Raw genomic sequence first — 24,360 nt, forward strand, 5'->3', positions numbered from 1 at the left:
GGCACTGGGATTATGTCCTTATTAGGTACAAAAGCCGAGCTCCTAGGCAGGCACTTCTGGGTGGGTCGCTGGAAACAGGGAGATGAGGACTGAGGATCTGTTAGGCTGTAGTGCCCTCTGAGGGGTGGGGGAGTTTTTTCTGTGTAGTAGGAGTTGTGTGGAAGGAGGGCAGATAGGGTTTTGAGGCTGAGGGGTGGGGTGGGGTGTGTTGAGCAGGGGTTCTAGCCTAACACCACCAAAATAGAGAAAACAGTTGGTTCACATCACCATTTTCAGCAGAGAGAGAATATGGTCTGGCTTGAAAGGATCCTTCCAGTCAGTGTGTTGAGCAGTTACTGAAAAACAGCAAAGACAAAAGCAATGAAATCAACCCAGTTCTCATGACAATAACCCCAGGAAGAAATAGCCCTGTGGAGAGGTGGAAGGAAGTGGGAGGTTGGCATATGCCGGTAGATTTAGATGACAGGAATCAGCCAGTGGTGCCAAAGTGACTGCATCTTTGGCTAGGTCAACTGGAAAAACAGAGATTCTTTTCCTAAGATGGAGACTGTGTGAGGAGGTTTGGGGAAGATCTTCGGATATGTCACAAGATGCCTTGTGAGATGTCCAAGCAGAAGTGTCACAGTGCGGTTTTGTGGAGAGAATGCACAGCTAGTCTTACTGACGAACAATAAAGAAGGTTTTGAAGAAAATTTATTTGTAATTCAACATTTATCTTCTCATTCCCCCCCGATATTCTCTGATGCTGTACTAATGAATACATTTTGTGTGCTCCATTTAAATTGTTATAAACGTTTTCTCATTGTCATGTGGGTAAACAACTATGTTTAAAATTTGCTGCTTTTGTTTCGTTTTGTTAAAACAAGTTCTCACACTGTCTAGTCCAGACTGGCCGGGAATTCAATGTAGACCAGGCTATCTTGGAACTTAGAAGAGATCTGCTTCCGAGGTGTTCTTTTTAGAGGCGTGTGCCACCATGCCTTGCACATTTTTTATACAGCGATGGTTTTTATTTTTTCCTTTAAAGACAAAGTGTTCAGACTACCTGCCTCAGTAGTAATGACACCTCCCTGTGACAATCCTCTGCATAAATGGCACTTTCTCCTCCTGACCAGCAGAGGGCGCGCGCTATCTCGAGCTCAGACAGAGGTGCCTTTCCTTTGCCTTCCTCTGGCCTTCCTCCTGACCTTCCTTCCGGAAGTGCTCCTGGAGCTCGGGTAGCCGGCGTGACTTTGAGCACTTCCCGCTCTGCTGCCGGCGCCAAACTCAGCAGAGCTCAGCAGAGCACAGCAGAGCAAGAGACCTGGAAGTGGCTGTTCCAGGCTTGTCATGCAGCTGCTGCGGATCGCCGCAGCCCTGGGGCGTGGGCCGCTCCCTCGGGTCCCTGCTGTCCTGGGCTGGCAGGGAAAGCAGGTATTGGTGCCGGAGAGCTTTCCAGAGCCGGGCAGGTGGCGACACCCTTCCTTACCCGGGGTCTTGAGCAGCTTGATATCTGACTTCCCGAGTCCGCATGCTAGCTTGGCCTTGCGACCCGCAGCTCTGCGCTGGGGTTCCACCTCCTGATGGGTATGATCTACCTTAAAGAGACGTGCCCGCGAAGGTCAGATGAAAGTTAGTGTCCCTGGGGCTCGAATCCCGGATTTTTGACTCTTTATCCAGTGCTTCTCTTTCTAATGGGTATGGTTGGATGCTCTCTGAACGAGTGGGTCCTATTCAACTTCCCGGTGCTCTTCTCCGGTCATGTTTCCCAGTCAGGTATATAGATTAAACTTTGTAAGTCTTTGGAGTGAGATACTCAGAGCAGGGAAGCCATTGGTAGATGTGGCCCCTTAACCTATCGCGGAGCCCTCGTTTGTTTTGCTCCCAAATGTCCCTGTGGTTTAACCATCCAAGCACCTGTCTGCTTTGACATGTTGCCAGTTTCCCTCTTCCCAGAAGTGTTTGCCAAGCGTTTGGGTGTGCAGTTTTGTTTTGATTCAATAAATACATCCCACTCCCCACTGTAAAGTTGACAGGAACAACTACCACCCCAAAAGGCACTTCATTGGTTTCGTGCAGGTGAAACTGGAAACATTTTGGGGTTGTCTTGAGGCTGCTAGTTGGGTAGACTTGTGTGTCCTTATATACCCCTGCTAACTGTGAGTTACAGGACAGGGGAAGACAGGAAGTCTAAGGAATTCACCCTAAAACTTGTATTTCTTGTTAAAGTGGTCATTGAGGTATAGTTCTAGTTTTATGATAGTGTGTATGTAAAAGTTAGCCACGTGACTCAGCCATAAGTGTCGTTGTCACGTATGACAACCTGAGTATCAGTCTTGGGACCCACACAGTGGAGGGGTGAGAACGGAGTCCTTCAAATTGTCCTTTTGACCACCCCATGACTGCTCTTCCAGAGGAAGAGTTGAATCCCCAAAACTGACATCTTTGCTCAGAGCCATTCATGATCTCTTATAATAGGTGTGTTAAACTGAGCTTTTAAAACTGTTTTTTCAGGCTAATTGGAAGACCTGCCGGTGGTGTTCGTCAGGACCAATTCCCAATGAAAAAATACGAAACATCGGAATCTCGGCTCACATTGATTCTGGGAAGACGACGTTAACAGAACGTGTGCTGTACTACACTGGCAGAATCGCCACAATGCACGAGGTGTGTGCTTAGCGATTGATTTCAGAGCAATTCAGAACTCGATTTTAAGAGTTCTGTACTTATAGATTCATAAGCTTCACAAAACCTCGTTTTAGGATGAAGACAGTGGTCACAGGGCAATGGTTCTCTACCTTCCTAATGTTGGGACCATTTAATACAATTCCTCGTGTTGTGGTGACTCCAACCATAACATTATATTTGTTCCTACTTCATAACTGAAACATACTATACATATCTGTGTTTTCCAGTGCTTTTAGACAACCCTTGTGAAAGGGTCATTTCACCTCAGAGGGGTCGCAACCCACAGGTTAGAACCACTGTCACAAAGGCTCCTTAGGCAAAGTCAGATGAACAAAGGGGAGAGGTCAAGCCGGCTTGAGATGTTACCATGAATAATCTAGAAGTGATCACTGTGAGTATCCTGAGTAGATGTTGAGATGGCATCACGGACCCTTACACAGCTGTCACAGTAGTCTGAAGCATTTTAAGGAAGGATCTGTGTTTATAACGTTAAATGGAAAGTGAATCTAAAAAGTGCTGTCAACGGGGAAAAAAAAAAAAACCAGCTTTCATCTTAAAGGAAATAAAAGTTCTTAACTGGAGCCATTTTGAGTGACTTTGGCTCAGAAACAGAGTTAGGTTGTCCCAAAAATCATGTTCCAACATGCAATCAGTTTCATGATGTTTTAATTTTATAGAACAGAGAAAGTCAGATATCAAGGCAAGTTTAAAATGCATTGGTGGGTACACTGGAGAAGCGAGCACAGAGAGGCAGGGGACTGTTCTACAGGCCCAGGATGACATTCTTAGCGTTAGGATTGGCAGATGCTAGTTTCCTGCTAAGTTAATGGCTTCTAAAAGGTTTTAGTTTATTCTCATGAGGTGTTACTTCAGATGCAGAGTAGGGCAAGGCATGGCCCAGCACAAGGTAAGTAGCCCCTGAACCTGCACAATTCCAGTTTCTCTACAGTAGGAAATTCTGATCGGTGCAGCAGTCTCTGGAGGCAGACTCCTCCTAGGAGTTCTGCACTCACAGCCAGACATGGCTTCTTTTCAGGAATTTTCATTCACAGCACTGATTATAAGCTCTACTAAAAACCTAACAGAAAAGCATTGTTTAAAATTATTGACACGCCAACCCACTGAGTAACTTAACCCTTGCTCAAACTGTTCTTCAGTCCCCTAAAGCATATCCTTTCAGAGCTAAACACCCCCATTCTGTGCCTCACAGTCCGAGCGGAACAGAGCGGAGAGGTCTGCTGCCTGAATATCATTAGTTCGTAGACTCTGCAAAGCCAGTAGCCAGCAGTTCAGGGGAAACAGATGGTGGTCCCAAATGCTCGTCAGCTGCCAACAGGGACAAGCAAGCATGAGACTGAGACAGAAACAACAGTTTTGTGAAGTGATACGTAATAGGATTAGGCTCATCTTACAGTTGTGTACGTTAGCTTTGTTTTCTGGTTCCATTTCAGTCAAGATTTCTTTCTTGGGATGAAAGACAAAAATGTGGATTTCTGTGGTCATGTTTAGGTGAAAGGTAAAGATGGAGTCGGTGCTGTCATGGATTCCATGGAACTAGAGAGACAGAGAGGAATCACTATTCAGTCAGCAGCTACCTACACCATGTGGAAAGATATCAACATCAACATTATAGACACTCCAGGTAAGCGGGCCCTTTATTTTGCATTTTCTGTGAGTAAAAATGTGTGTAATTCTTTTTTCTACTATGACCTAATTCATCTTTGAGGATCAGATTTTAAAAGTGCAGAACTGAATTCCTACCAGATGTGGGACTTAAAGCACTTCGCCTATATGTTGCTTCTTTGAAAAACAACACAAGAAAGTAAGAAGGGCTCTCCCTTGACCACAGCTTTCCCCAGTGTCCTTCAGAAGTAATCCTGTTGACCCTTGAACCCGATACTGGGTGCGTAAGATGGGTCACACGAGGAATCTACATCACAGTTTAAAGATGCACGTAATGAGCAGAGATGAAAGACTTCTAGTGTCCTGGCTTGTTAGTTTTTGCCAACTTGACATGCTATCATCATATTGTCTGCAGGTGAGTTTGTCGGGCACTTTATTGATTGCTAATTGGTAGAGGGTCAAGCCTACTGGGGCCACAGTCCCCCACCCCCTGAGGTGGCCCTGAGACATATAAAAATGTGCTGAGCAAGCCAGTAGGCAGCCCGTGTGGTTTCTGCTTTAGTTCCTACACCGGTTTCCCTCATGATGGACTATAACCTTTAAGCCAAATGAAGCCTTTCCTTGCCACATGGCTTTGGTCATGATGTTTTATCAGAGAAATAGGAAACGAAATGTAGAACTTGTTACAGGTTGTGGCATCTGCTGTGACAGACCCGACCATGTTGATTTTGAGAGGGTTGTAGAAGGACTTTGGAATTTTGAACTATGAAAGTCGTTGAGTGCTTAGAACTTAATGGGCTATGGGGAGTGCTTAGAAAGTAGGGACGCTGAACAAGCTGTATGTAGGTGAGTGAGGCCTGGCTTGCAATGTTTCAGAGAGAAGCAAAGACTATCAGGGCCACTTGTGTGATATTTTGAACCAAGAATATATGCTGTCTAGTCAGCTGGGGCTAAAGAATCTATAGTGGTAGTAAGTACCACTGAATTAAAACATTTGCTTTGTCGGGACAGTCCAGGCTTGTCAGCTGGAAGTGAGAAGTTAGCAGCAATTAAGAAGAAGCCAGCATCATTGAAGAGAAATCTGGGATTATTTCCCCAGGATCAGCACAGAGATGCTGTGCTGTTGGCAAAGATTTCCTGTCATGCTGGTAGCTGAGCCTGGTAATGTGTAAGAGTCATATAGGTAGTACTGGTTTTAAAGGCCTGAAGGAGTCTTGGAGATCAGGTGAGGCTTGGTGTGAGTGCAGCCTCAGTTGCAGTAGACGCAGGATTGACAGGTTCGTGGAGAGCAGTTGAGGCTTGGTGTCATGTAATAGGATTAGCCCTGAAGACATCCTAGGAGAGGCTGTGGGTGAAGGCACAGGCCAGTTTCAGTGTAGACCCCAGCATTTTGGAGGTGACAGTACAGTAGGATGAGCACCAAGGATAGCTGGCAGCTGTGGAGCAGAGCTGGCCTGCACCTCGGAGAGGAGCTGTCTGTGCTGTGGAAGGTGGAGTCAGAGAACTGGTTGTGCTCAGGCCCTTTGGAACTTTTACATTGTTGAATTTTGGTTTTGCTTTGCTTTGATTGTAACTGTGTCCTGACTCTTTCCTCTTAGAGTAAGAAAGTATTTAACTTGTTTTGTGATTTTTTTTTTTTTTTAGCAACCCACAGTTATAAGATCTTAGATATTTAAGAGAGACTTTAGACTTTTAAAAGAGACACTGGGTTTTCAAGACTTAAGACTTTTAAAGTTGTTTTATATTGTGATACTGATATTAACATGAGGTCTTGAGGATAAACAAGAAAGAAGAGATTATTGTTTAAGATTGTTGTATTGTTATGTGGCGTTGACGGCGTTGGTTAGTTTTTTGTCACCTTGACACAAACTAGATACAAGTTTGCTAGATAAACCCTTTACACCCCATGTTGGTTTTGGTCAGTGTTTTATCACAGCAATAGGAAACCTAACAAGAACAAGTATTTTGTATCTTAAAAGTTCAAACTGTTCTTTAAAACTCTCCCTTGCTGATTTGTCTCCTTTAGGCCACGTGGACTTTACCATAGAAGTGGAAAGGGCCCTGCGGGTCTTGGATGGTGCGGTCCTTGTCCTCTGTGCAGTTGGTGGCGTCCAGTGCCAGACCATGACAGTCAGTCGTCAGATGAAGCGCTACAATGTTCCCTTTTTAACCTTCATTAACAAACTGGACCGAATGGGCTCCAACCCAGCCAGGGCTGTTCAACAAATGAGGTACTGAGCCCTGGGCATGTTGGCCTTCATATTCAGGACAATTCATTCCATTATTAAGTTGTATCCTAAAGTTTCTTTCTTGATTCAAAACTGCGTTTCTGTGAACTTAGTAAATGGAACATAATCTCAGTGGTTTAATTTACCCTGTGAAATGGGGAAAATGTATCTTGTATTTCTAGTGCAGTTGATTCCAGAAAATCACTACACTCTGCTGCTGTGCTGCTATTAGGGAAGCTGGAGATGCTGGAAGTACTTATGTTTTCTTTAGGTAAACTAGAGGGAGGTTTTCTTCTGAACAAATGTAGCAAATGTAGCATCGTGCTCCTCTCAGACTTTACCCAGCAGAGCTGGTGGGCACGACTGAACCCTTTGTGGTGGTAAGTGGCCTAAGAGCTGTATATCTGATGACAGATATACAGAGGATGTATTTGCAAATGTGATAGTGTTTGAAATCTCTTCTGGGAAAGTAAACAGGGTTTGGTCCTTATTGATGGTTAGCACTGGATGAACTCTTTTGTTTGTTTATTTTTTCGAGGCAGGGTTTCTCTGTGTAGCCATGGCTGTCCTGGAACTCACTCTGTAGACCAGGCTGGCCTCGAACTCAGAAATCCAGCTGCCTCTGCCTCCCAAGTGCTGGGATTAAAGGCGTGCGCCACCACTGCCCAGCTAGATGAACTCTTTTCACTAGTTCTTGTCCGGATTTCGAGAAACTTCTCTTTCTTTGTGACTTGATTACTTGGGCTCTTTGTGTGACTCCTGTGTATCTTTTCTCAGTTTGGGGTGCTCGTGAAGCAGATTTTGGGACTTTTGGATCTGGCTTTCATGTATCGTCTTCCGTCTTCTGTCATGCTTTCTCTCCCTCCTCTTGGGCACTGGCTCTTAAGAGCTCATTTTTATTCATTTTGTGTGTGTGTGTTTGTTTGTTTGTTTTGAGTGTCTGTGTGAACAATCAGTGTTTGTGTGAGCCCATAGCACTCACACATGGGGATTGAAGGACGGCTTTGTGGGTGGGGTCTTCTGTGTTTACATGGGCTCCAGTAACCGGGATTTTCAAGCTTTTTATCAAGATTTCATGTCATTAGCAATGGAGCAATCATATTGGCCCAAAAAGAATTCTTGCAATTTTTAAAAAGCTCATGAATTTGATAGTCTTCTGTGCCTTTTCTGTTACTTTGCCTTTTAAAAATATTCAGTAATTATGTAGCTAATTTTCATAAATTTTTCATTTACTGTAATATCATTTTCATAGAGATACTTTTCAAATCTCTAAGTTTGGTCTGGGAATATAGCTCAGTAGTAAAGCACTTGCCTAGTATGTGCCTGGCCTTGGTTCAATCCCCAGCACTACAGAATCTTAATTAAATTTTATTTTCTTTCCTCGGATAACTATTCTTAGATATTAATACATCTCTTTTAAAAATAATTTTTAGGCCAGGCAGTAGTGGCGCATGCCTTTAATCCCAGCACTTGGGAGGCAAAGGCAGGCAGATTTCTGAGTTTGAGGTCAGCCTGGTCTTCAGAGTGAGTTCCAGGGCTACATAGAGAAACCCTGTCTCGAAAAACCAAAAAAAAAAAAAAAAAAAAAAAAAAAAAATTTTTTTTTAGACTTTTATGGAAAAGTATCGTTTATTCTCCTGTTGTAATTGTTGTCTCCAAGGTGTACTTTCTCAGTCTGCTAATCTAGGCCTAGCCCTGGAAGTTTCTATCCTCTATACAGTCTAGTCCAGGCCTAGAATATTTTTAACCTCTGAGACTTACTGAGTAAGCTCACCCTTTCTGTTCTTTCTGAACTCTGGTTGGCTGGTTCAACTCAGATGTTCTGGCTCAAACTCCTCTCCAAGCTGACTGATTCAATCTGACTTCTCTCTTGGCTTCTGACTGAGTTCCTGTACTTGGCTTTATATTAACTTTGGCAATCTGTTCTAATCTTCCTTCTGCTCACTCTCTGGCTCATTCTTCTTCATCTGAGTCTAGCTTGTTCTCTCTTCAACCTGCCTCTCCAACTCTCCTGGTAAAACTGCCTCCTCTGCACTGCTCTCTCTTAAGTAGCTTCCCCTTTCCTCCCTTGTCTCATGAGAGTTGGGCATATCCTATTCTGTTAAATCTTTCTCTGATTTGTCACTTTGTCTGCCACTCAATCATACATCACTTTCAAACATGGCTGCTTCCTTGTACAAACTAATTTTACCTTCAAAGGTGTGTGCTAAGGTTTGAGCAACACCACAACTAGAAACTGTTTTTTTTTTTTTTTTTTTTTTCAGCAAATAACACAATCTTGGGATCAAATATCCTGCAACTTTTATTTATGTGTATGTGAGTCTCTGTAAGTATATGCCATTCGTGCAGATATACAGGGAAGTGAGAAGGAGGTGTTAAGTCTCCAGGAGCTGGAGTAACAGGCATTTGTGAACTCCTTGACAGGTCCTCTAGAAGAGCAGCAAGTGCTCTTAACCACTGAGCCATCTTTCCAGCTCCAAATTTTCGGTTTGAGAATGAGAACTAGATTCTGCTGTCCCACTGTCTTTTAATGTCCTAGTCATCTGCAATTGATTTTTCTGTCTTTCCCTTCTGTTTCCTTTCAAATGCTTCATGAGCATTTGAGGGAGTCTGGGGTAAAAGATTACTTTGTGTTCTTTGTTGTTCCGACGGGCTAGCTTTTTCAGCTCCTTGAGTTTGGTGTCTGTGTGTCTTCTCTTCTGCTGCTGCTGCCTCTCAGCCCTGATGTCTGCCGTGGTTCTTTTGCCCTTTTCCCTCTTGTCATTTCAAAGTAATTTTGAGAGAAGAAGCAAACAAATGTTTTTGTTTTTCAGATCCAAACTGAATCACAATGCCGCGTTTGTGCAAATACCCATTGGCTTAGAGAGTGAGTTTAAGGGAATTATAGACCTCATCGAAGAACGAGCTATTTACTTTGATGGAGACTTTGGGTAAGTCCTAAAGTACTAAAACCTTATATTTTTAAAAACATCAACATCAAAGAAAAGGAAGACCTAAGTTGAACATAAACTAATGATCTTTTTGAAATGTGCCTGAATGTTAATGACTGAATTGTAACGTAAATGTCTGATATGCAGGAAATCTGATATGTGACCTGCAAAGGGGTCAAGACCCACAGGTTGAGAACAACTGCGCTAGGGCCTGAGCAGGAAAGTAATGAACATACCAACTATAACAACTGAAAGATATACTTAATAGGTAACAATGTCAGTCCAAATGTATTAAGCCATGTATATTAAAATGGAAAGCCAGACTTGATGGTACAAGCTTACCATCCTAGCACTTAGGGGCTGAGTCAGGAGCAAGTTTCAGACCAGTACTGGCTACACAGCAGGATTCTGTCTCAAAGCCCTCCCTATCCACTTCAAGACAGGTGGCGTGCTTCAGAATAGACAAAGGCTGTCTGTCTTAGTTCCCTTGTTAATAGAATTTTCAAAAAATTAGTCAGGCTTCAGATAGGTTAGCTTGAAAATTAGCTGATGTTAACTTTGTTTAAACTATCTTTCTCATCTAAAAATTGAGATAGTAGAAACTTTTGTGTGGGTATTAGCAGATCTCTAGTTTCATGCTGCTGTAATTCAGGTATTAAATAAATGATGTTTTCTTTGCTTTGCTTTCCAGTTAGATGGCAGTAAAAATAGTCCTGTAGCCACCCTGAAAAGAATTTTAATCGCTTATTTAATTAATAACTTTTCTAAGAGTTTTTTGTTATTTTTCCTTATTTTGAGACAAGGTCCCTCTCTCTCTGTGTAGTCCTGACTGCCTAGAACTTACCATGTAGACCAGGCTGTTCTCAAACTCACAGAGATTAACTGCCTCCACCTCCTGAGTACTGGGATCAAAGACATGTGCCACCACACGTGGCTCCCATGACCATGTGTTCTGTGGCTCATTTTAATCTCTAGAATAAGATAAAGCAGTTTATATTAAATCGGGAATGATTTTATATTCCATCATGTATCATTTTGGAAAACATGATAACACCGTAGTTGTTAGTCCTACCCTTGATGTTGATATGTTTAACTGAACATTCCTAGAGTTATGAAAGTAAAGCATTCTTTGTCTTAGTCAGATTGTTCGCTATGACGAGATTCCGGCTGAGCTGAGGGCCGCCGCCGCTGACCACCGGCAGGAGCTGATTGAGTGTGTTGCGAATTCAGATGAGCAGCTTGGTGAGCTGTTTCTGGAAGAGAAAATCCCCTCGGTTTCTGATTTAAAGGCAAGTGCTCTCAAAAAATAGGTATTCTTAAAAACAGTTTTTTTAAATGTGTTTTCCCTGCATGCAGTGCCTTTGGGGGCCAGAAGAAGGCATTGTGTTCCCTGGAACTGGGGTTACAGATGACTGTGAATGACCGTGCAGGTGCTTGACTTCAACCCCTGTCCCCTGGAAGAGCAGCCGGTGCTCTTAATCTTATATAGTTAAAAATGGGTTAATTTTGGGGTGGAGAACATAAATTCTTTTGTTAATGGGCTTTATTAATGAAATTAATAAATGAGTAAAAATATTTAATACAATTCACTTCCATAAAAAAATGAAGATTCTTGCAAGAGACTTTTGAATAAACATTTCCCCAAAATAAGATATTCAAGTTGCAGTACTAATCACTAGAAAAATGCAAATCAAAGTCACAGTGAGCTATCCTTCATGCTACTAAGATGAATGTTATTTAAGACTAACCAACCAACCAGCTAGCCAAAGAAACAGAAACCCAGGAAGCATGTATTGATGCAGATCTGGCAGAGTGTCAACCCTTGGGCCTTTCTGGTAGAAATGTAACAAACACAGTATGGCAGTAAGCCTCTCCCTGGAGGCACATCTGAGAAAGAACGTCCCAGTACTTGAGTGGTATCAGCAACTCCAGAAGCACTGTCCACAGCAAAGTATAGAGAGGACACTTTAATGAGTGTCCACTAAAATGAATGAATGTATAAACATTATGCAGTCTGTACATATAAGTATTTTTTATTCCTAAAGAAGGCAAAATTCTGCGTAATGTGACTATGTAAATGAACTAGGAAGACATTTTGGTGAAAACACTAAGCCTCTGAGATAGTTGTTTTATGATTTTGTTTATGTGGTACACGAAGATTTGTCAGATTCATAGAGAGTAGAGTGAGCTGAGTGTGCAGACCTGGGCCTGTAATCCTGGTACCTGGAAGACTGAGATGGATAATTCCCACTTGTTCAGGGTCATCCTGGGCTACATAGTGAGTAGCCTGGTCTGAGGAGTGAATATTTTTTTCTCAAAAAGTCAAAAATAAGTAAAGTGGTGATTACATGAGTTGTTAGCCTTCATTTCAGGGAACTATTGTTTTAATTTGAGAAAATAAACGTTTTAAGGATGGATAATGATGAGAGCTGTATAGCACTATGAATGTACAGAATGCTGTTGAATTATATGCTTCAAAATGATTAAAACGGTAATTGTATGTATTTTATAAAGACATGAATCTTTTTAAATCACTTGTTATGTGTAGCAGAGATCAGATTGTACATAAGATGTGACATATAAATGTAAATTCAATAAATTGCACTCAGACACAAAAAGAACCCTGTGCAGATGAGGGTCCGTATTGATTTTCGCTGAAGTGTTAAACTGGAACCGTATCTTGTAATGTGAGTTCTTTTAAGGAGTTAGTGCCTTCGCCTTGATGAGTACAGAGCACTCAGAAGACATGTTGGTCTAACCCTAAATAAAGACAAGTATGTTTTGGGAACCATAATAGACCAGGATGTCTATTATTAAAATACGTCAGGTTTTTAAGATTACTCCCAAAGGTTTAGTAACTCACTGGAATTCACAGCATGTAGCATATAGTTTAATTCCATTGAGATAAAACTAAGCAGAGGGAAATGGCATAGGGGACAATCTGAGGGAGGCATGTGTGAGCTCCAGGGGAGCCTCACAGACTCAATTCCTTCAGCAGTTGTGCAGCACTGTGGAGCCTAGGCTGTCTGTGGTGTGGTTGCTGGTATCCCAGCCTTGGAAGATGAGACAGGAGGACCCCAGTTTGAGGTCAGCCTGGGTTACATAGGGAGACCATGTCTCAAGAAATCCAAACCAAGCTGAACAAAGCAAAACCAACAAAGAGAAACGCAGTGTACAAGGTTTTTATTGGGATCTACTTAGCATGTACTCAAATTTTGGTCTTCTGGAAGGAAGGTGTTTAACATATACCACGTTTATACAGCATCAGCAGAGCAGACTACTGTTACCAGTTCAAAAGGATGAGGGACTTCCTGGATACCCAGGACTCTGCACAGGCCTTTGTGGAGAGCCCAGTCCTCAGTGTCTGCAGATTGGGTGGGCATGCGTTAGGTTCTGTGCTGTGGTTGGATGCTTAGTGACATGTTGTGAAATAGCACCTTAAAGTATGAAAATGTTTGCTATGAAAAAGCAAGTTTTGGAAAATGGAGACTTTGTTGGACTGTTTTATAGATGGTTTTAATTTACCCTGCCTTCCACCCTCATATGGTTTTGTGTTTTATAAATGTAGACGAAGCGTGGTAATGGTACAGTGTGTCCCTATCTGTATATTAGAAAGAAGTGGGAAGCCATTATAGTGAAATGGCTTGTGATAGTCTTTCTTTTCCCACAGCCATTTCTGAGTCCTCGAAACAGTACAAGTATTCTTGAGGTAATTTTAAGCAGTCGCAGAGGTCAATGTGTTCACAGATGCTCAGCCCACTCATTCTTGTCATTCAGCCCAGGGCCCAGCCTAGGGAATGGTGCCACCCACATCTAGCGTGGCTCTTCCACCTCAATAAATGTTACCCGAGGAACCCCCCAAAGACATTTTCAGAGGTTCACAACACCCCCCCCACACACACACACACACATCCCTACCCTGGGAGTCTGAGCTGTGCATTAAAAACTAATCTTCACAAAGATTTACAGTAAAAACAGTCCTATCCCATAAAACCATTTCTCTGCCCCATTCTAAAACATGTTAATTTCTGATAAATTTTCCCAGAGATTTGGTTTTGGTTTGGTTTGTTTTTGAGACAAGGTCTTACTAATACAACCTTAACTAGCTGGCCTTGTACTCATAGAGATTCAACTGCCTCTGCCTCGAGTGCTGGGACTAATAGTATATGCTTCCACATCCAGCTTTGTGTGTGTGTGTGTGTGTGTGTGTGTGTGTGTGTGTGTGTGTGTGTGTGTATGTGTGCGCGCGCACATGTCTTCTCCCTCTTATAAAATTATTAGCATGCAGTTTACAGTATTCTATATGTCTATTTTATATGTATGTACCTCTTTGATACCAAATAAAAAAGAATGATTTTAGGAGTGTCAAAAGTAATTGTCTCATAAATCAACTATTGGCCCTCTCATAAGAAAGACAATTTTTCCCTGTTTTTCAATATTCTGACTGAGTCATTGTGCTGTTATTTTTGTCCCTTCCCTTGAACCAGCACTCTAGAGTATCAGTTCATTTGTTTGTTCGTCATTGACCTGGAGCATAAATTGTTAACATGAGTCATTTTCGCTTGTTCTGTAGCTAGCAATCCGGAGAGCTACGCTGAGTAGATCCTTCACTCCTGTGTTTGTGGGAAGTGCTTTGAAGAACAAAGGCGTCCAGCCTCTCTTGGACGCTGTTTTAGAATACCTCCCCGATCCGTCTGAAGTCCAGAATTACGCTATACTCAATCAGAAGTAAGTATTGCCACACGAATCCCGGGCTATGAAAAGACACTGTAATACTAGCTAGCACACTATGAAAAAGTTTAAGGATTGTTCTTTCATTTGGTTTTGTTATTTTCTTTCCTCATTCACAAAAATCACCATAGTTGGATATCAGTTTTAGTGTTCAGGAAAATGCTTACTGTGCAGGTTGGTCCCATATCACTTGTGACTTAGAAGTGTGATTTGTTTTATTGTCTCTCAAGGTTTAAAGAATTAATTTTTTAAATTTAGTATCATTCATTTTCAGTTATAGAATCTTTTTATTTAAAAACAAACAAACAAACAAACAAAAAAAAACAAACTGAAATTCAGGCCAGTGAGATAGCATATCAGATGAAGGTGTCAGCTACCAAGCTTCATGAGATCATTTTGACTCCCAGAACCCGCATGGTGGACGGAGAGAACCAGCTCACAAAAGTTGTCCTCAGACTCTTCAGACATGTCCCCACCCATGCATAAAATAAAATAACACAAAATAAATGAACTGTAAAGTAACAACAAGGAAAGACGCCTTTGTAAGGCTCTCGTGGATCATGGCTCTGCACACTCTCTCAGAGTTCAGTGTTTTAATCTATTCTGGTCCTGTCCATAAGTTACAAAGCCCTTGGGACTCGTTCTTCTTACTGAACTCTTTCAGTGAGACTTATTTGTGTGTAAACCGGAAACTGTCAGCAAGCGTTCTTTTCTCCTTGCTAAGAACAAAGTGATGTGGAAAAAGCAGTAAGGTCTGGATAGATGGCTCAGTGGGGAAGCATGCTTGCTGAGGAAGCCTCAAGAGGCAAGTAAGAGCCACGGTTTGGTGGTGTGGAGACAGGAGGATGTCTGGGGTGTGCTGGCTGCCAGCCTAGCTGCAGGTTCAATGAGAGACCCTGTCTCAGAAGAGTAAGACCAAGAGTGACCGCAGGACACCTCTGGCCTCCATGCATGCATGCAGATACATGCATATCTATATACACGTGTGCTCACCACCACACATACACCGCACATAAAGATTAAGTGTTATAGTTCATAGTTTTATATTTCTTTCCTTTTAAGTGACTCAAAAGAGAAGAACAAAATTTTAATGAACCCCAAAAGAGATGATTCCCACCCATTTGTAGGCCTGGCTTTTAAATTGGAGGTAAGTTGCTATTTAATTTACTTACTGCTGTCTGTAGAAGTTTTCTTTACTGGATTTTTAGCCCTATTATAAAATGACTCTCTGTGCCCATGTGAGAGATAAGGATTGTTTCTTGTTTTTGGATGCAGTAACTCTTTGCAGTCTTAAAATATAAGGTTTTCAAAAATCATATTGTATATAACTTTACCTGGGTATTTTCATTTAATATAGATATAAACGTAATCCATGTTTCTACAAATTGTTTGATCATCTACTTTCTTGTTTTGTGTTCTGGGCCAGGGTCTTGTATATAGCCCAGGCTTGCCCCAAATTGGCAATTCTCTTGCTACAGTGTATTGAGAGCTGGGATTACAAGTGTGTCCTACCATGGCCAACTTACTTTTAACATTTTGAATGTCAGCTTAGTATTGTATTAAATAGCTGGGGGGGGAAGGGTTGGCAAAACACCTTTAATCCTACCACTTGGGAGGTAGAGACAGACGGATCTCAGAATTTGAGGCAAGCCTGGTTTACATAAAGAGTTTCAGGATAGCCAAGGCTACATAGAGAAACCTGTCTCAGAAAAATAAAACAAAGAAACAGAAAAAAAAAAAAAAAACCAGTGTATTAAGTAAATTGGCTTAAAATTATCTAATTATTGAACATTATTATAAATAATAATGGGTCCACTTTTAGGAAAAAAGTTGTCCCGAGTTATGAAGGAACTCAAACCAGCTCTGGTTTTAAAACCCGTAATCTACAAATAGTTGGAAATGCACAGCTATTACAGTTTGTGTAAGTGGATGGGGTGTAACTTTATAATGTAGTAGTATTTAGATTTTAATAGTTAAGATGGTTACTTATTTTAATGATGTATTTGTTTTGGCCCATGGGTGCCAAAGAGGGTTTTGATCCTCTGGAGCTGGAGTTACAAACTGTTGTTAGTCACCGTGTGGGTGCTGGGAACTAAATGTTCCTAACTGCTGAGCCATCGCTCCAGCCAAGATACCTACCTATTTTTCTTTTTCTTTCTTTCTTTCTTTCTTTCTTTCTTTCTTTTTTCTTTCTTTCTTCCTTCCTTCCTTTCTTTCTTTCTTTTTTTTTTGACATGGGAAGTTGTAATTTTTTAAAAAACACATTTTTTAGATTTATACAGAGACTTCATTTCATTTCCTTTTAGTAAACAGCAGCTAATGGCAAACTGATGGAACAGTATTCATTTATTATTAATAAAACCCACATTTATTCAGATATCTATGGTTATTGCTTATGTCCCCTTCCTGATGGTATCTCGTTCAGTTAACACATTAGATTCTGTTATCATTTTAGGCTTCTGTCACAGCTAGTTGTATGTCACCTCGGCATAAGCTAGAGTCATTTTGGTAAAGGGAGCTTCAACTGAGAAAATACTCTACCAGATTGGCCTGTGGGGTTTGTTCTTGAATGATGAGTAATGTGGTCGGTACCATCCCCAGGCTGGTGGAGCAGGCTAGTATCTGCACCCCTCCATGGCCTCTGCATCAGCTCCTGCCTCCAGGTTCCTGCCCTGCTTGAGTTCCTGCCCTGACTTCCTCAGTGCTGCATGTGCTGGAACTTGAAGCTGAAGCCTTCCTCCCTAGTCACACCGACCATAGTGTTTATTACTGCAGTGGAAACCCTAACACAGCTCCTGGGACTGTTTCTTACATTGTTTTTCCTCCCTTGCTTCCCATGCCCTTGACATTTTGCAAAAGTACTAGCCAAGGATGTCTTTCCATCTGAGACTCTGATGTTTCTGTGAGGATTAGATTGGTTGATTGGTGACAGAGATGGCAGCAAAGGAAATGTCATTCTTGTCACACATTAGGCATGCAGATTTACTATTATGCTAACCTTGATCACCATAGGCTTTGTCAGGGTTCTTCCATATAAAATTGCCTTTCATTTTCTCTCCCATTCTTACTACACTGCTTAAAAAGAAGTCATTATGTTTGGCTGTTATGTGCCTTCTCATGAGGAAGGAAGCATCTACCACCCAGATAGGGCACAAGTGACAGAGCAAGGTGATGCACCTGCCTGAGTCCGTGGAGCATGGTGGACCAGTGAGTTTTGAGTTTACTGGGGCAGCCTACAGGAGTATGGGTGGCCCCTGGACAGCTGCAGCACTCAGTACCCAGCCCTTCATGGTTGAGGCGTCCTGAGAGCTGCATCCATGGAGATCTCTGCCCAGTTGGCAGGCTGCTGCACCCAGTGTTCTTTCCCAGAACCTTTCTGCTTCCAGCCACAGGGAGGGCTCTTGAATCTTAACAACTTCTGAGCGCCCTGAGTCCTGCAAGGTTTCTTAGTTCCCTGAGTCTCATGAACCAGGCTCTTCTCTCCAGGTAGGGATGTGGAGGAAATGGTTCAGTTTGGAGAAAATAGCTGCTTTCTATGTGTTTATAGAGCAGCCTTACTTTGTTTAAGCTTTATTTTTCCTCAGTGTTTTGTGTGTGAGGGTGTAGGCACATGGGTGCAGGAGCCCACAGAGGCCAGAAGAGGGCACCAGATCCCATGGACTTAACAGGCATGGCATGCTGGGACCTAAATTCAGGTCCTGGAAAGCAACACATGCTATTAACCACTGAGCCATTTCTGTCTGCTTTTTTTTTTTTTTTTTTTTTTTTTTTTTTTTTTTTTTTTTGTAAATGAAAATACAAACTTTCATTCTTTTATAATTTAGGCCAAGGTGTTTTACTTATTTATACAAACTTGACAACAAGCTGGATTTTTTTTATTGGATATTTTATTTACATTTCAGATATAATCCCCTTTCCCCCCACCCAGGAACCTTGTATCCCATTTCCCCTCCTCCTGCTTCTATGAGGATATGCCCCCACCCACCCTTCCACTCCCACCTCCCCATCCATGATTTTCCCCACACTGGGGCGTCTAGCCTTCACTGGACCAAGGACTTTCTCACCCACCTATGCCTGACACTGCCATCCTTTCCTACATATACAGCTGGAGCCATGGGTCCCTCCCTATGTGCTCCCAGGCTGGTGGTTTAGACCCTGGGAGCTCTGGTTGGTTGGTATTTTTGCTGTCTTCATGGGGCCGCAAGCCCTTTCAGCTCCTTCAGTCTTCTCTCTCATTCCTCCATTGGGAATCTCATGATCAGTTTAGTGGTTAGCTGTAAGCATCTGCCTCTGTATATTTCAGGCTCCGGCAGACCTCTAAGGAGACAGCTATATCAGGCTCCTGTCAGCATGTACTTCCTGACATCCACATCAGTGTCTACCTTTGGTGACTACACAAGGGATGGATACCCAGGTGGAGCAGTCTTTGGATGGCCTCTCCTTCAGATTCTGTCCCACGCTTTGTCTCCATATTTGCTCCCATGAGTATTTTGTTACTCCTTCTAAGAAGGACCATAGCACCCACACTTTGGTCTTCCTTGTTCATGAGCTTCATGTGGTCTGTGAGTTGTATCTTGGATATTGCCAGCTTTTGGGCTAATATCCAATTATCAGTGAGTGAATACCATGTATGTTCTTTTGTGATTGCGTTACTTCACTCAGGATGATATTTTCTAGTTCCATCCATTTACCTAAGAATTTAATAGCTGAATAATATTCCATTGTGTAAATGTACCACATTTTCTGTGTCCATTCCTCTGTTGAAGGACATCTTTCCAGCTTCTGGCTATTATAAAGAAGGCTGCTATGAACATAGTGGAGCATATGTCCTTGTTATATGGAGCATCTTCTGGGTATATGCCCAGAAGTGGTATAGCTGGGTCCTCAGGTAATGTTATGTCCCATTTTCTGAGGACCCGCCAGACTGATTTCCAGAGTGGTTGCACCAGCTTGCAATCCCACCAACAATGGAGGAGTGTTCCTCTTTCTCCACATCCTTGCCAGCATCTGCTATCACCTGAGTTTTTGATCTTAGCCATTCTGACTGGTATGAGGTAGAATCTCAGAGTTGTTTTGATTTGCATTTCCCTGATGACTAACAATGCTGAACATTTCTTTAGGTGCTTCTTGGCCATTCGAGTTTCCTCAGTTGAGAATTCTTTGTACCCCATTTTTTAGTAGAGTTATTTGGTTGTCTGGATTCTAATTTCTTGAGTTCTTTGTATATATTAGATATTACCCCTCTATCAGATGTAGGATTAGTAAAGATCTTTTCCCAATCTGTTGGTTGCCATTTTGTCCTTTGACAAATGTCCTTTGCCTTACAGAAACTTAGCAATTTGATGAGGTCCCATTTGTCAATTCTTGATCTTAGAGCATAAGCCATTGGGTTCTGTTTAGGAACTTTTCCCTTGTGCCTAGGTATTCAAGGGTCTTTCCCACCTTCTCTTTTATTAGTTTCAGTGTATCTGGTTTTATGTGAAAGTCCTTTATCCACTTGGATTTGAGCTTTCTACAAGGAGATAAGAATGGATCGATTTGCATTCTTCTACATGTTGACCTCCAGTTGAACCAGCACCATTTATTGAAAATGCTGTCCTTTTCCCACTGAACAGTTTTAGCTCCTTTGTCAAAGATCAAGTGACCATAGGTGTGTGGGTTCATTTCTGAATCTTCAATTCTATTACATTGATCTTCCTGCCTGTCTCTGTACCAATACCATGCAGTTTTTATCACTATTGTTCTGTAGTACAGCTTGAGGTCAGGGATGGTGATTCCCTCAGAACTTCTTTTATTGTTGAGAATAGTTCTCCCTATCCTGGGATTTTTGTTACTCCAAATGAATTTGCAAATTGCTCTTTCTATCTCTTTGAAGAATTGATTTGGAATTTTGATGGGGATTACATTGAATCTGTAGATTGCTTGTGGCAAGATGGCCATTTTTACTATATTAATCCTGCCAATCCACAAGCATGGGAGATCTTTCTATCTTCTGAGACCTTCTTCAATGTCTTTCTTCAGAGACTTGAAGTTCTTGTCATACAGATCTTTCACTTTCTTGGTTAGATTCACGCCAAGGTATTTTATATTATTTGTGATTATTGTGAAGGGTATTGTTTCCCTAATTTCTTTCTCAGCCTGTTCATCCTTCAAGTAGAGGAAGGCTACTGATTTGTTTGAGTTGATTTTATATCCAGCCACTTTGCTAAAGTTGTTTATCAGGTTTAGGAGTTCTCTGGTGGAAGTTTTAGAGTCACTTAAGTATGCTATCATATCATACTATCATATCAAGTGAAATTTTGACTTCTTCCTTTCCTATTTTTATCCCTTTGACTTCCTTTTGTTGTCTAATTGCTCTGGCTAGGACTTCCAGTACTATATTGAATAGGTAGGGAGAGAGTGGCCAGCCTTGTCCCTGATTTTATCGGAAATGCTTCAAGTTTCTCTCCATTTAGTTTGATGTTTACGATTGGCTTGTTGTATATTGCTTTTACTATGTTTAGGTATGGGCCTTGAATTCCTGATCTTTCTGAGACTTTTACCATGAAGGGGTGTTAAATTTTGTCAAATGCTTTCTCAGCATCTAATGAGATGATCACGTGGTTTTTTTCTTTGAGTGTATTTATATAGTAGGTTACATTGATAGATTTCCGAATATTGAACCATCCCTGCATTCCTGGGATAAAGCCTACTTCATCATGATGGATGTTTGTTTTGATGTGTTCTTGGATTCGGTTTGCCAGAATTTTATTGAGTATTTTTGCGTTAATATTTATAAAAGAGATTGATCTGAAGTTCTCTTTCTTTGTTGGGTCTTTGTGAGGCTTAAGTATGAGTGTGATTGTGGCTTCATCGAACAAATTGGGTAGTGTTCCTTCTGTTCTGTTCTGTGGAATAGTTTGAAGAGAATTGGTATTAGGTCTTTCTTGAAGGTCTCATAGAATTCTGCACTGAAACCATCTGGTCCTGGACTTTTTTTGGTGGGGAGACTTAATGACTGCTGCTATTTCCTTAGGGGTTATGGGACATTTAGATGGTTTATCTGTTCCTGATTTAACTTTGGTACCTGGTATCTGTCTAGAAAGTTGTCCATTTCATCCAGATTTTCCAGTTTTGTTGAGTATAGGCTTTTGTAGTAGGATTGGATGATTATTTAAATTTCCTCGGTTTCTGTTGTTATGTCTCCCTTTTCAGGTCTGATTTTATTAATTTGAATACTGTCTCTGTACCCTTTGGTTAGTCTGGCTAAGGGTTTATCTATCTTGTCGATTTTCTCAAAGAACCAGCTCCTGGTTTTATTGATGTTTTGTATAGTTCTTTTTGTTTCTACTTGCTTGATTTCAGCCCTGAGTTTGATTATTTTCTGCCGTCTACTCTTGGGTGTATTTGACACTCTTTGTTCTATAGCTTTCAGGTGTGCTGTCAAGATGTTAGTGTATGCTCTCTCCAGTTTCCTTTTGTAGGCACTTAGAGCTATATGTTTTCCTCTTAGCACTGCTTTCATGGAATCCCACAAGTTTTGGTATAGTGTGTCCTCATTTTCATTAAATTCTAAAAAGTCTTTAATTTCTTTATTTCTCTCTTGACCAAGTCATCATCGAGTAGAGAGTTGTTCATTTTCTACGTGTATGTGGGCTTTCCATTGTTTTTGTCATTATTGAAGACCAGCCTTAGTTTGTGGTGATCTGATACAATGCAAGGGATTATTTCAATCTTTTTGTATCTGTTGAGGCCTGTTTTGTGACCAATTATATGGTCTATTTGGGAGAAGGTACCATGAGGTACTGAGAGAAAGTTATATTCTTTTGTTTTAGGATTAAATGTTCTATAGATATCAGTTAAATCCATTTGGTTCATAACTTCTGTTAATTTCACTGTGTCTCTGTTTAGTTTCTGTCTCCATGATGTGTCCGTTGCTGAGAGTGGAGTGTTGAAATCCCCCACTATTATTGTGTGAGGTGCAGTGTTTGCTTTGAGCTTTAGTAAAGTTTCTTTTATGTATGTACATGCTCTTGCATTTGGGGCATAGATGTTCAAAATTGAGAGCTCATCTTGGTAGATTTTTCCTTTGATAAGTATGAAGTGTCTTTCCTCATCTTTTTTGATTACTTTTGGTTGAAAGTCGATTTTATTTGATATTAGGATGGCTACTCCACCTTGTTTCTTGGGACCATTTGCTTGGAAAATTGTTTTCCATCCTTTTATTCTGAGGTAGTGTCTGTCTTTGTCACTGAGGTGCATTTCCTGTATGCAGCAAAATTCTGGGTCCTGTTTTAGTCTGAAAGTCTACGTTTTAAGGAAAAATGATTGTTGCTTCCTGTTATCTTTGTTATTAGAGGTGGAATTATGTTTGTGTAGCTATCTTCTTTTGGAGTTGTTGGAAGATTACTTCCTTGCTTTTTCTAGGTTGTAGTTTCCCTCCTTGTGTTGGAGTTTTCCATCCATTATCTTTTGAAGTGCTGGATTTGTGGGAAGATATTGTGTAAATTTGGTTTTGTCATGGAATATCTTGGTTTCTCCATCTATGGTAATTTAGAGTTTTTCTGGGTATAGTAGTCTGAGCTGGCATTTGTGTTCTGTTAGGGTCTGTATGATATCAGTCCAGAATCTTCTGGCTTTTATAGTCTCTGGTGAGAAGTCTGGTGTAAGTATTATATGTCTGCCTTTATATGTTACTTTACCTTTTTCCCTTACTGCTTTTAGTAATTTTTCTTTGTTTTGTTCATTTGGTGTTTTGATTATTATGTGATGGGAGGAATTTCTTTTCTGGTCTAGTCTATTTGGGGTTCTGTAGGCTTCTTGTATGTTCATGGACATCTCTTTCTTTAGGTTGGTTGGGAATCTTCACTCTCATCTATACCTATTATCCTTAGGTTTGGTCTTCTCATTGTGTCCTGGATTTCCTGGATGTTTTGGGTTAGGAGCTTTTTGCATTTTGCATTTTCTTTGACAGTTGTGTCAATGTTTTCCATGGTATCTTCTGCACATGAGATTCTCTCTTCTATCTCTTGTATTCTGTTGGCGATGCTTCTTGCATCTATGACTCCCGATCTCTTTCCTAGGTTTTCTATCTCCAGGGTAGTCTCCCTTTGAGATTTCTTTATTGTTTCTACTTCTGTTTTTAGATCCTGGATGGTTTTGTTTAATTCCTTCACCTGTTTGGTTGTGTTTTCTTGCAGTTCTTTAAGGAATTTTTGTTTCCTCTTTAAGGGCTTCTACCTGTTTACCTGTGTTCTCCTGCACTTCTTTAAGGGAGTTATTTACGTCCTTCTTAAAGTCCTCTATCATCATCATGAGAAGTGATTTTAATTCTGAATCCTGCTTTTCCAGTATGATGCGGTGTCCAGGGCTTGCTATGGTGGGAGAACTGGGTTCTGATGATGCCAAGTAACTTTGGTTTCTATTGCGTATGTTCTTGTGCTTGCCTTTCGCCATATGTTTAACTCTAGTGCTACCTGCACTCACTGTGTCTGACTGGAGCCTGTCTTTCCAGTTATCTTGCTTATGTCAGAACTCCTCAGGGTCCAGATGTCTTTGTGATCCTGAGTTCCTGGGTGGAAAAACTGCTGGGACTCAGGCCACCTCTGGGATCCTGAAATCCTGCTGCTCTTAGTGCAATGGTTCCTCTAGAATGGCTCAGGATATGGTGTCTTCATGGGAGCAGACCAGCTAGGTTTCTGCCCCAGGCCAAAGGACCAATCGAGGGGCGGAAGGAGAGTGTTATTCCGGAGGGAAGGGGTTTGGGTCCAAGCTGGATTTTTAAAAGCAACTAGTGACTTAAACTTTGTAGTAAAATATCAGTCTGTTCATTTTTCTTTTCATTTGTAACTTGGGGACTCTGTATATTTTGTTGACATGTCCTTTTACTTTTCTGGTTTTGTCTGTGCGTTGTAAATACAACTGGAGGGTGTTCCGATGTGTGTTGTGAGGTTGGAGGTTAGATCTTTTCTCTTCCTAATATTTCTTTTTTATATATTTAAATATAGCCTTTTTTTTTTTCTAGACAGAGTTTCTCTGTGTAGCCCTGGCTGTCCTGGAACTCACTCTGTAGACCAGGCTGGCCTTGAACTCAGAAATCCTCCCGCCTCCGCCTCTGCCTCCCAAGTGCTGGGATGCACCACCACTGCCCGGCTTATAGCCTTCTTTTTTAGAGAACATTTTTATTTGATAATTGTATTCAT

General features: G+C 41.4%; 1 protein-coding gene across 1 annotated transcript in view; it reads left to right on the forward strand.

Annotated features, from left to right (window-relative positions):
- The first annotated feature begins 1,191 nt into the window (after positions 1-1,191).
- The window catches only part of Gfm1 (G elongation factor mitochondrial 1), a 51,413-nt gene continuing 28,244 nt past the window's right edge, over positions 1,192-24,360 (forward strand). Inside the window, exons 1-8 of the mRNA XM_034500214.2 lie at positions 1,192-1,413; positions 2,494-2,646; positions 4,177-4,309; positions 6,317-6,521; positions 9,332-9,448; positions 10,587-10,737; positions 14,022-14,176; positions 15,242-15,326. Coding sequence (XP_034356105.1) covers positions 1,330-1,413; positions 2,494-2,646; positions 4,177-4,309; positions 6,317-6,521; positions 9,332-9,448; positions 10,587-10,737; positions 14,022-14,176; positions 15,242-15,326 — 1,083 coding nt within the window. The 5' untranslated portion in view covers positions 1,192-1,329. The remainder of the gene's footprint in view (positions 1,414-2,493; positions 2,647-4,176; positions 4,310-6,316; positions 6,522-9,331; positions 9,449-10,586; positions 10,738-14,021; positions 14,177-15,241; positions 15,327-24,360) is intronic.

This window comes from Arvicanthis niloticus, chromosome 4 (genome assembly GCF_011762505.2).
Source record: "Arvicanthis niloticus isolate mArvNil1 chromosome 4, mArvNil1.pat.X, whole genome shotgun sequence".
NCBI lineage: Eukaryota > Metazoa > Chordata > Mammalia > Rodentia > Muridae > Arvicanthis > Arvicanthis niloticus.